Genomic DNA, 13,497 nt, shown 5'->3' with positions numbered 1-13,497 from the left:
GCTAAGTCTTTTCCCAAAGGGTTCAGTTTTGAAGCTAATGCAGTGGTTATTACTACAGAAAAGAAATCTGAATTTTGCAACCAGTTGTACAGACTTAGTGAGCAACCTTTATATCCTTGAAAGAGTCTTCAAATGAAAATGCATACTTCTTCACAATATTCCTATCTAGAAGAGAAACAGCATTGATTTTTCCAACACATTATATTTCTTTCCCTATATGTAAGCACAAAAACACCTCCCCATATATATATATTATATAAAAATCACTTGGGCAAAATATCTGTGTATGACATACAAGCAAGTCCAAAAAATGGCAAAAGGAATGAGTCTCTGGAACTGCAAATTGTGGCAGGTATCCCCATGCACTCTGCAATCAGCTCATTATTTTTGCTTACATGGTGTGACAGAGATTCTATGCAATTATACAAGCAAAGATGGTTCAAACTTTTATCAGCAGCTCAAGAACTGTCATGGTGAATGCCTGACCCAACACATCAAACCACAGCTGTTTGGTGACATGGTGATAAAATGCAGAGCTTCAGCTCTGTGCAGACAGACCATCCCTTTTGCATAGCATCCTCCTCATTAAATAACTTACAAAGATTAAAACACTTTTTTTTTTTTTTTCCAGAACTAAGAAATATACATAGCTTAATTTTGACTTTAGCAAAAGTTATTTATTCCATTTAAAAGACTTGTTACATGTAGTTTTTCAATGTCAGATTAAGTGCTTTACTAAAAACACAATTAAACTTTGTAAAATAAAACCAAGATTTTATTTTATTCAACCTAACTGACAAATAGTGAGAAGCATAAGATTTGTTCTTCCATTTTGTTTATTTAGTAATATTGACACAATCCATAAAGTTTTCAGCGTTCCAGGTTCTACTCCAAAGCTGAAGTCAAAAGAAAGTTTTTAATCAAATTTGTTTAATTCAAGGCAGAAATCTACAATTTCAGTTCTATGTATTGAGAATTCAAAAATATTTCCACAAACTACAGATAATACTTTTTTGAGCTAGACATTTATTCTGCCATTCAAACAAGTATAAAAAAAAAAAAAAAGAAAAAAAAAGAAATAATGTATTAAAATACCAATTCAGAGGATATTTTTAATTTACCATTCCCACCACAGTGCAAATAATAATCACCGTTTTATCAGCTTTTGCAAACATGAAATTCCTTTCTGTAAGAGCTGTTGATAAAGTACTATGTAAAGAGCAGGGACTTTATTACATTCTGACCCAGGCACACTCCTTTGTGCATCTCCATTGCAGGCTACAATAAGGCACTGAAGCACCCATGCTAGAGTAAATACTGAAAGCAGACCTACACAGAGGCCGAACTGATGTGCTTTAAATATTTTCCTACAAAAAGAAGTGGCAAAGATGCTGCAACAGGTTTTTATTCTATCAGAGATGCAGCTTCTCATTTCAGATTACTTCGATTAATGCAATTTGTTATTTATTTATGAAAAGCATGACATTTATTTATCCTTTACCCCACAGCAGTACAAAGTGTTAGATCAAAGTAGGAGTTGCAAAACATAACAATTATGCCCCCTGCTTTACTATGAAGACAAAAAGGTTTAAAGGAAGGTATGTTTTAAATTTTATTGTGATGTTATTGCAATGAACCTTCTATGATTTCTGTCTCAGATAAAAGTCTTAAGGTGGCTGAAGAACTAATTTTAATTACATAATACAAAGTACATTATGTAAAAAGAAAGATTTCTGATTTTTTTTGTCTTTCTGAGTTGATGTTAGTGTTTTTTGTTGTTATTGTTAGCTTTTTTTTTTTTTATGAAGTCTGAATGAAATGTTTGCATGAATAAACTAATATCTTGAAGCAAGTAGCAAATTTACTGTCAATTATTCTAACAGAAGTAAACTTGATTGGCATCCTGTGTGACAAGAAATTACAAAGCAATATCTCCACTTCAGAAAATCTCCACTTCGGAAAAAAAGCACTAGCTATATCATCAAATAATGTGAAATTTATAAAGAAAAAGTAAAGAAGATGAAATTAGTTCATGCATATATAATTAGCTGATGATATTTAACACAAAGTTAAAAATCTAAATATTTTATTGCCACTGATGTTAGCTTCTAAGAGCCTAAAGCCTCAAGTTCATAGCCAGCTCCACTGAAATGGAACGATTATAACTATATGCCTCCTGTGTATCTCCTGTGTACATTTCTGTCTTTACAAGAAAGGCAGAAAACAGTGTTCTGTGAATACTGAGGACATCTCAAGAGCCTGAAAGCTGCAGCAGAAAGAAGATTTTTAACAATTTCTGTGGCTAGACAGTTCCTTAGATCCTGCATAGGATCAGAAGTGGGTTTGGGTTGTAAAAGGAAATGCCGTTCTGTTCCTGTTTCTCTTGCAGCACATTGCAGGAAAAAGATCTTTCTGGTTTCAGCAGACAGCAAAAACAAACAAACAAACAAACGCTCAGTCAGAGCTGGAATCAGAGGAACGAGGGAGCATCTTTCCTAATCAGAGAGAAGGCTGCGTTATGTGAATGTCTGCATCTCCCTGGACGTTTACCCATTACTGAAGTCCACAGTGAATTTACAGAAGCAGAACAAGTTCAGTTGTGAAAATGATATTACAAAGAATAGTACCAGTTGCTACCATGTAAAAAAAAAAAAAATGAAGTCAACAGGGTGTATATGGATGTTGAAGGCTTGAAAATGTGTCTGATCATATACAACATGCATTATTTAATTCCACATTTCAGAAAGGCGATCCCTGTGTTTGTTTTTTACTGTTATTTCATTATTCTTATATCTAAGGATATAAATTCATTTGTAAAATATTCACTATAAAAATGTGTATTTTATATTTGCAGCAATCTAGTTATCTACACAGTAGAGCCTTCCAGCCCCCAGAATTATTCCATTGTATCTTCATAACCTTGTTACCAAAGTACAAAATGTTATTGTTTTACAGACAGTACAATCACACAATTTATCAGTGAGAAAGAATCCCTCAGCATTATGTTTGATAAAGATAAATTTACTTGATTATCAATCCTTTGACTAAGTGTCCGTTCTTATGAAATCCTTCTGCTGCTGTGGGAGATGGTCTGCTTGCCCCTGAAATTCCTCCCTGACACAAGAGCTTTGCTATGCAGGCTGGGCTGTGATGTAGGGCTGACAAACAGTACAATTCTGTCGGAATGTTAGGACAATAATGAAACTAAGATTCAAACTGGTCAGCTAGCAAGCTGATGATTGGGAAAAAGGGAATTCTACAATGCAGAGCTGAGAATAAGGAGATGAAGAGATGGAGGCTTTGCAGAGACACTATTCAGGAGACTGTCTGAGGCAGAGCCCAGGAGTTTAAGGAAAAGAAAATAATGCAATCAAAAATTTGCACTGAGAAATACCATTGAGATAAGACATTTGATTTTCTGCACACAGTCTGAGAATTAACTGTCCAGGGCATGGCTTCTGAAAAGCACATGAAAAGAAAAAGACAGCATGCCAGCTCAGATAAGAACAGAAGCAGGGGTTTGACTGATGTCAATGGAAGATCAATTGTAGAAACTGGATAAGTAACAAAGGTTGAAGAAATAGTAGTGTTATATCTGAACAACTGAAAAAAAATCCATTCTTGGCAATTAACAAGCAGTTAATAAATAGCTCTTATTTCAAAAGTGCAGGTAACCTAATGTTTGCAGGAAATTCAGCCAATTCACAGAATCTACTGTGGAAGCTTGTGCCACAGAAATGCACAGCATAATGTTACAGGGACACGACTCAAGCCAGCATAAGCCCCCAAGTCAGACTGAATGGACTGCATCCAAAAAGCACCAAAAGCAGACAGATGCTTCACGGCTAGCATTTAGAAACTCCTAATACATACATAGTCCTCTAAGAGCCTCTGATTTCAAAGGTTATAGCTTATTTTTTCTGCAAACACCATCAAGTTCTCAAATATAAATCTGAAGATATGAATACTATTCTTAGAAAAAGGCCGTGGATTTGCAATACCTACCATGGCCAACAGAAGACACCTAGCTCGGTGTTCATGTTGGAACAGAAACCCCAGAGTCTTCAGGCAGTCTCTGAGCCTGTCTCTGAGAAAGGCTGAATGGATGGATTTAGCCAAAGATGTCCTGGTTTTGGCTGGGATACAGTTAATGTTCTGCCTAGTATCTAGTTTGGTGCTGTGCCTTGGATTTGGGATGAGCACAACGTTGATAACACAGCGATGTTTCAGTTGCTGCAGAGCAGGGCTCACCCAGAGGACTGCTCAGCTCCTCGTGCTGCCCTGCCAGCCAGGGGCTGAAGGTGCCCTGGGAGGGGACACAGCCAGGACAGCTGGGCCAGGCTGCCCAAAGGGACATCCCACACCATGGGGCATTGTGCTCAGCAATAACACCACAGAGTTGGCTGCGGTGGGGAGCTGCTTCTCCTAGGGGTCAGGCTGGGCATCTGTTAGGGGGTGGTGAGGAATTGCATTACTTATCACTTACTTTGTACATTCTTTTATCATTATTTTATTATTATTTTTCCCCTCCTTTTCTTTCCCATTAAACTGTCTTTATCTGAACTCACGAGTTTTACCTTTTTTATCATTCTCTCCCCCATCTCACTGCGGGGGAGTGAGTGAACGGCTGTGTGGTGCTTAGCTGCCTGCCGGGTTAAAATGCAACAGATGTGAACTACCCTTATTCTTCTGGTAAACATGATTATCATCAAAAAGGCTGTGTATAACCAATAATCAGAAAAGATTAGCCAGGAGTTAAAGACGGGAGCAGAGTGATAAAAGGAAGTTTCCACAAAGCTTGAGTCTCTAAAGGAGTCTTATCATTACAAAGTGCAAAGTAACCACACGCAGAAGGACAGTTATCAGATAGCACTGCTGCTGCATTAAATAAAAGTCCATGCAGCACCAGGAAAACTGTACCACACACCTGATCAAAAGTTCTCTAAGTCCAGGTCCACCAGAATGAGAAATGAATGTATTAGGCCAAAAAAAAAATCTCAGCAGCAAAGCCTCCTAGCCTATGCCATGTCCATCAAGATGACCCCAATTATGTTGTCTCATTTCCTGTGAGCCCCTGCTGCAAAGAATGAGTTTCCCATCTCAGGCCATGGAGTAAAAGATGTTCCAACTAAAGATTTGCACTTGTGTCTGCTGAAGGGGAATACCTAAAAGAACATGGGAATTAAACACAAAAATATATGGAAACCCCTATTTCCAAAAGCCATACAGGAAGTTATGAGGGAAGACTCAGGAAAGAGGTAATCTTACACATATGTCACTGACAGCCCCATTTAACTGCCTAAGTCAGGGGACAAAACTGATTCCCCATTGAGGATCACTGAGTTCCACAGCACAGCTAGAACGTATACCAATAACATGTGCAAGTCGCCTGGAAAAGGACATGAATAGATGAATAGGAAGGTGAGAAAGTCTAATAATAATAATAATAATAATAATAATAATAATAATAATAATAATAATAATAATAATAATAATAAGGTTTCCATAGTAAAGGGGAAGGTCAGCTTTGATAACAGTAGGATTTCATGACACAGAATGACTGGGCAGTAAAAGGAGATGGAAAATTCAAGCTGAATAAACGTGATTCTCAAGAGAAAAGTGTGCCATTTCTGCTTATATAATGATGACTTTATCTAAAATGAGATATCGACACTACAACAACAGAAAAACACCTTTGGAGAAATTAAGGAAAGTCACTATCCCAGAAGCAGCATTTGTCCAGTCCTCCCAGAACTGCACCATGATGTAAGACTGGCCAGGGCTCTGGGAGTGCCAAGCAGATTCCAACTACACTGGGGTATTTCTTTAGGATACTTTTTTCACACCCCCATTCTGGTTCCAATTACTCTATCAGATGCTCTCAACACTACTGAAGTGTGATTTGAAGTACAAATTACCTTTGTCATGAAGCTGTCTCATTTCTATTTATCTTCTAGGAGGTCTGTAAGCATAGACAGTCTATCACAGAAAATAAATAAATAAATAAATAAATAAACACAGTCTACAACTATAATGTCAGCCTCTCACACCTGTCTGGAGACAAGTTCAGGGGCAGGCTTCATATAGGAATAAACACTTCCCCTCAGATCTTCACAGTTGCTCTCCTCCTGAGTAAGCCAAACTTTAGTTTGATTTCTCATGAATATTCATACAAACTTCACAGGAAGGCTGCTGACAGAAGCACGATCCTTAGTGCTTAGTGTTTCCTTCGATGATTGAGACTCATAAATGCCAAGGTAAATGACTAGCTGTTCTGAACAGCACAACACTCATAGCTGTTGTTAATCACTGGAAGGAAGCGTTTCAGGTCTGGGGAGGGAGGAGCTTTGTGATTATGTTTGTTTGTTTGTGTCTGCATGATTTCAAAGTCCAAAGAGACAATGAGAAAAATAAAAAATAAATAATTTTTTAAAAAATGGACAGCCTCAAAGATCTTCCTAGCCCTCGTGCCTTTAAACCTTACTCAGTTGTTTTTGTTTAGAAGAAGCTATTTGGTGTTTGTTTTTTTCTTGCTAAACTCAGAAGAAAGAGCACGCATATGTGTGTGTGTGAGTGCACAACTGGGGGGACCAGAAATGTAGAAGAAAACAGGAATGTAAGCACAGAGATGCTGCTGGATCCTGGTCAAATCCTCTGGGCTCCCTGTCTGATTGTCCTCACATCAGCTGTGTCCAAAAAAGTCAGAGAGCCAAAACGTCAACCTTGGCTTGGGCTCGTACAGGCAAGGAGAAGATGATGGGTTGCACAAGCAGTTCTTGTTCCCCACCAGAAACTACCCACCCTCCTTGCTCCTGCAGTAGGGCAGGCTAAGGAAGTCAGCAAGATTACAGTTGAAATAATAGAGGCAAAGCCTAATGTTTCCTTTCATCCAGATCAGTCCCGTACAAGCACATCTGCAAACAGAAAAGCCTGTGTGCCTTCCCAGGTGAGGTGGCACTGAGGAGGTATAAAACACAAAGCAGCAAAGCTAAACACAACTATTCCAGGATTTGAACTGGAGTATACTGTGATTACCAAATGCCAAGAAAACCTGAATCAGATACCATCCAAGCATAAAATCTCATGCTCTGAAGCAGCATCCCAGAAGAGTTTTCTGCAGAATAGTGGCTGAAACGCAGGCTGTGCTGCCTGGCGCTTGTTTGGAGAGCACAAAGTGCTTTGTAACCTGTAATGATCAAGGTGAAAACTGCCTATTAAAGTGAGGAAGGAGATTCTGTCATCCAGAAGATGCTGCTCCTGCTGCCTCCTGTCCCAACACCAAAAAAAAACCATGAGCATGGGATTGCACATCACAGGTGTGAAAGGACAGAAAATTGTGAGAGACTTTCCACTTTTATTCCATTAAAAAGAAATTCTGCTAGTTTGGTCCTCACGGTAGCACTTCACATAAATGATTGTTCCTGGAAGTCTTGCTGTACTAACTGGAAGTGGACCGTGAGATAGTGTGAAGTGTCAAGGAGCACACCCGTTATTATAGGTAGTGGTTGCACAAGCTGCCTTATCTGAGACTTTCCTGAAAGCCTGTTCGGCTCCAACACTGCATACATTTTCCAAAACGGAAAAAATTCAGTCTAACTTCCAACAACTTCTAGGTCTAGAAAAGACAAAGGTGAAATAACTTGCCAGTGCCTGGCCTTGGCTAACACAAGATTGCCTGTGTTAACATTACAATGCAAGAAAACTACTTATTTAAAAGAGTAAACCTACCAAGCAAGCAAACAAAAACCTTGTTGATGATATAATAATTCTCACAAGACTGAAACTAGCTTAATAAGAAAGCACAAGGAATGCCAACACTGCTGTGCTTCAGCCAGTGACACCTGAGATGCAGACCAAGTTAGCACTGCCCTTTTCAAAGGAATCTGATTGTATCCACCTAGGACACGTATGCCAAAATGAAGTCATGTTGGACTGTCTTTTAAGGGAAAATGCTGGATACTAAAGCATTATAATTTAATTTTATTTTTTTTTATTGTGTGAATCTAAAGCTTCTGCTGACTAGAGCTTACACTCTATGCTCTACCATGAAAACTAACTCATTTTCATAGTCTGCTTTCCCAGAGGTAGTTTCTCAACTTAAAACAGGACCTACATTGTTCCCAGCTACAAGACTTACTTGCCTGCACTAAAAAAGCACTTCGAATAAGGTCACTTCAAGCAGTCCCAATCACTTTGTATAACTTTTTGTGTCATATGCAGACGACACATTTTCTTCCAGATAGCTAAAGAAAACAGATTAGAAGACTGGGATAAAGAAACTCAAAATTCCACAAATACTACTCAGAACTCTTTTATCTCCTTTCAGAATGTCCTCTTTGTGGCAAGAGAATAAAGAAAAAAATATTTTCTATGAAGAACAGACCTTCCATTTTCCTGTGACTAACTCCACGGGCACAACCATTTATTTGGCTTGAGCTGCCAGAGGATGTACTTGCGCTTGAAAATGCGCAGGTTGAAATCCCTCACCAGGAGGCAGAATGAATTTGTTTGCCTCACCCGATGCAGGTGCTATACACTGAAGAGGAATAGCAGAAGGTGCATGATGGGTAGAAGATGGAGGAAATAAATAAAAAAAGAATTTAAGATTAAAACTCAGTTTTGCAGTAGCCACAAAATGACCTATCCACGTGTGCAGATATATATAACGATATAGTAACACCAGACTCCTTGCAGAAATAACTCCAGGTGTATGTCTAGAAGGGAGGATATTAATCAGGTGGACAATTTCTGCACTGAGTACTGGAAAAGAAAAAAAAAAAAATAACACCACAACACCAAATCATCTAGAGATGAGCTCTGACTGAACCTTTTATATGTTACTGTGCCCATGAGGAGCAGCGTGTTGTCCATGGTGCCTCAGGTGCCTGAGCGAACCAGCCCGCTCAGACTGCGCACTGCAGAGCTAGGAGCAGGACAAAAGCAGCTCTCACACTACTTGTTGCCCTGTGAAGAGCACTGAGCACCTTGGAGCTGATATGTTCAGACTGCTGATATATTCAGACTACTGTGGCTCCACTGCCAAGAAGAGCGTCTGTCAATATGTGTGTCTGGGAGAAACACCACGACAGCTAAATCTGCTGGATTTTGTCAATCATTGCTCCAAGCAATGTTTCTCTAAGCCTCCAAGCACCGTTTTCATATCTAAACCAAAGAAAAAGTTGGAAGAATTCTCTGCAGTCGGTGCATGTCCGTGGGAATTACAATTCTTCATTTAAACAAGACTGAACAATTACACTGGAGTTTCAGGGAAATATTAGAGTCCACAGGCTGATGTGTACGAACACTATGAAAAATGATTAGCTCATTAATTCCAGGCACTGTATTCATTTCAAACACATAATACAGCCTTAATTTTGCAAACAGATGTGCTAATGCAGATCCGAACACCACAGAGATTAGCAATTCTCTTCACATGCAGAGAAGAGAGGGAGAGGAACGTAGGAGAGAACTGGTGAAAGAACCACAAACCGCAGTGCTAGGAACCACTTTGAGGATGAAGATAAGTGACAGAACAGACACACATACAGTTCAATACAAAACAGATTTTGCTAAAGACTGCAGTTAATCTGATTGCTCTTACTAACAGGAAAAGAAAATAAAATGTCAATAATAGAGTGAATTAAAAAGGCACAATCAAACATTACCAACGAGATTCTTAGGGGTCTTAGATATCTAGAGTATGAAAAAATAAAATAGGAAGAAGGCAAAATGAAGTACAACTATACATCTAGGATAAGAGAGTCCTCTAGAAGTAATATTGTCACAATGAGTGGCAAAGCAAAGCAAACCAAAACAAAATGAACCCCTTTCTATTTTTTTTTTCTATTTTTTTTTCCATTTAATTTCCTATAGAGTAAATATATAATTAGGAAATAGGTTGAAAACACAAATAAACAAAAACCCTTTACTCTGCAGAAATGACCACGTTTTACAGAAGCTATCTTGATAGCCTAAAACACAATTTCTACAACAAATTGATTACTTTTATATGCACAATATTATATCACCATCAAATTTGTGATTTGAATATTTCCGAACCTGATGGTCACAGAGTTTGAGATCAATTCAGAGTTCATCTTTCCTGTCCATCTCTACTTTAAAGTATATTTCTAAATCTTAGGTCCAAAGCAAAACAGTGGAGGTTCTAACCCTGAGTTTACAAAAGCTAGGTTAATACCACCATGGCACTCCTTGGTGCTGTGTTTTATAAGCTAATCTGTGGACAATTCTGCTGTGAAAGAAAATTGCATTTTTTGGACTGTATGCTATTTTGCAGTCTGTTCACATGAAAATATGTAAGTGGATGAACACCTCCTTCAGAAGATAACAGCAGTCCACAAATTGAAAAGATGATTGAGAAGTAACGCTGTAATGCAAAAGACTAATTCCGTATTATGAGTCTTTTTTTTGACTTAATTGCAAAAAAGGCAGCAATTTGTTTCCAGTGTCAAGAAATATTTTGTTATTTTCAAGAACTGACATACCTACAATAGATGACAGCAAATCTGATAAGCATGTGTCTCTTCTTCATTCACTGTCAATATTATCCCAGTAGTAAAAAACATTTTCAAGCTTTATGTAGCATTACTTTGCCAGAGAAGAGGATGCATTTTACATTTGTTCTTCTGTTGTACTGCCCTGGTTTTGTAAATTCTACACATTATATTTAGACTATAAAAATGCACATTTTAAAAAACATCGCATACATATATTTTTTATTGGAATGAGAAGCATAAAAGTGCTTCAATATGAGTTTCAATATTTAATGCCTTAAGACTATCTTCAACAGCAAGCCCCCAAATATTACTGACATCTCCTGCACCAGGTCACAGCAAACACTACAGTTTTGCTAAATGACTGTCAGATACTTACTGTGAAGATACTGAGCAATGTTTATTATCCACTCATCTGTTAACTTCCCAGCTTTTGTTATCCTGGTGCATTTCAGCTGACTTGAAAGATCTCTCGATTCAATCCAACAAATTGTGTCCTCTTTGTAGCTATAATCTAGTGTCAAAATTGCAGATCCTTTTACAGGGGTTCGGGCAGACACTTTGCTTCCATTAAGATACAATACCTCAATTGTTTCAGAGTTTGCAACAAGAAGAAGAGGAGGTCTATCAGCAGGCTCTGAAAACAAATCAGAATTCAAAGTGTTAACAGATCGTGTATAGCATAATTATCATATCAGTTTTAACATATTTTTTAAATGTTCTTACCTGCATGTTTTAAGAGATATAATAAATAGGTTTTGTTTTTATTTTCATAACTATCATATATTCCAAATTACTTCTCTATTTTATCCTGCTGTTCTAATAGTTCACATCATTAAAGAAAATTAATTACCCTAGCCCCACAGCTTCTGTTTAATTCCAAGTATCATTATTGCAACATTTTTCATGCCCAAGTCATAAAAAGAAATACATTTATACAAATTATTTCTATCCAGATTACTGACATTTCTAAAAGAATGGAGGGCAGGAAAACCTGAAGAATTTATGAGTACGCATGACATGGTAAGGTACTTTTCATATCAGAGTCTATAAAATAAGACAAAAACTGAGTGAATGCTTCTACAAAGCAAAACAACATATTAAAATAAATAAATAAATAAAATTTAAAAAGCACCAAAGCAAACAAACCCAATGCAATGGAACCTGACTACCTGCAGATGTTGGGTCTAATACTGTGCAATGCAAGGGAAAAAGCTTTATGCAGTGGAGAATCCTAACAGCGAAAGGGAACAGAGATTGCATAGTTTCCATTGGGTTAACATACAGGTCACAACAAACAAACAAAATATGAAGAAGCAATTCACATTCACCTGAATTACTTTGACTGGAAATCCTGCTAGTAATTTATAAAAATACTTGAACAATGTGTGAACAATGAAGGGAACAATAATACCCAAACAGTGAAGAATATATACTTTAAAGTACAAGGTATTCAGTTGAAGTGATGCTACAGAATAATGATTTAGCACCCAGGTCAAGTTCAAGTTGCAATTAAAGTAAGGTATGTTGTACACTCAGAGGAACAAACAATACTCATCGAGCTAAAATATGTTTTGCATATGATGAGTGCTATTGGGCACAAAAGCAGCTGGTCTTGCTTTTGGTGTATTTTAATTGCATTATTGCCTAGAAAATCTGACTTGAAATTATGCATCTGACTTAGTCAAGTATTAATTAATATTAATCTCAGTATGTTGAGGAGTTTGAGAGGGGGAGAATCCCCTCCCTCGCCCTGCTGGCCAAGCTGCTTTTGGTGCAGTCCAGGACACAGTTGGCTTTCTGGGCTGCAAGCATGCAATGCCAGGTTTCTACATCTTTTATTTATTTATTTGTTTACTACTTCTTTACTTCTAAGGTAGGATTAGTATATAACTGACAACTTTGTGTAGCTTTTCCTTTCATTTATTTATTTATTTTAACAGAGGAAGACAACTCATTTATATAAGCAGATGTTTATCCTCTGCAAAGAAGGGATCTCTGCTTTGACTGAACTTTCCAAAGAGACTCAGGTTCTGAGCCGCTGACTTCCCCATACAGCTGTTGTTGCACTAGGCCAACTATACACACTGGAGCAATCTTCTTGCACCAAACTATTGATTAATTTCAGTAGAAACAATCGTTCCTGACATTTGCCACCACAAGCAGCAGAATTTAAGGTAAGGAGTAAGCAAGAGCTACACAAATCAAGATATAAATTTTCTGCAATTTAGATTTTCTAAATACATATTATAATATTCTGCAGATATAAATTTTCTGCAGAGAACCTAAGGAAGGTCATTCAAGAACTACTCACACCTATTTATAGACCAAAGGTGACAATAGATGGACTATGTGGAAAAAATATTGAACAAGTCAGCGCTGTCAATATTTCCAGATGAAAAGTAAAATTTTCAAATAAAAAGAATAAATGCTTATATGGAACCCAAATTGACTAAGTCCCATTGAACACCTAAAGCTGTTATTGGTGATTTTTTAGCAGGAATAATGACTCACAAGGTTCATACTAGGAGTTTTGGGAACTTCTTTACAACTTTAAGGAAGATTATATTGAACTTTCATGCAAATTTTATGGTTTAAGCTTGTTTCAGGTTTAATTAGAGTAACAGCGATGCCTAATTTTGCAATGAGGTATGTTCATGTGAATGATAATGCCGAGTGGACACACCTCTGAAGTTGTACTTAAATAAATAAATAAATAAATAAATAAAAATACCCTAAAACAGAAACTTACACTGCAGTTGCCAAGCCTGTGGAAAAAATATGCATTGCCAAGTCTCACCCCAAGAGCTCTCAGCCTAAAGCAATCTGCTTACATTCAGAAGAATAAAACAATGTTTAAAAATGTATTAAAATGCAAGATTTTCAATCAACATTCTACTTCACACAGTTTTCAAAATTTTGCTAAGTAATATCAGGTGAGGAAATGGAGAAAAAAATGCATAAATAAAAGGATTTACAAATC

General features: G+C 37.3%; 1 protein-coding gene across 10 annotated transcripts in view; it reads right to left on the bottom strand.

Moving 5' to 3' along the window:
* The window catches only part of LRP1B (LDL receptor related protein 1B), a 666,036-nt gene that overhangs the window by 300,788 nt on the left and 351,751 nt on the right, over window positions 1-13,497 (bottom strand). For all 10 annotated transcript variants that reach the window (XR_011098017.1, XM_068687099.1, XM_068687103.1 and 7 more), the window contains one exon: window positions 10,894-11,151. Coding sequence is in view for 9 of the 10 variants with exons in the window: in XM_068687099.1 (XP_068543200.1) it covers window positions 10,894-11,151 (258 nt within the window). In the remaining variant the exon portion in view is untranslated. The remainder of the gene's footprint in view (window positions 1-10,893; window positions 11,152-13,497) is intronic.

This window comes from Anas acuta, chromosome 6, assembly GCF_963932015.1.
Source record: "Anas acuta chromosome 6, bAnaAcu1.1, whole genome shotgun sequence".
In the NCBI taxonomy this organism is placed as follows: domain Eukaryota; kingdom Metazoa; phylum Chordata; class Aves; order Anseriformes; family Anatidae; genus Anas; species Anas acuta.
Note: the sequence above shows the minus strand (reverse complement) of the source record. Positions and strands in the feature narration are given on the sequence as shown.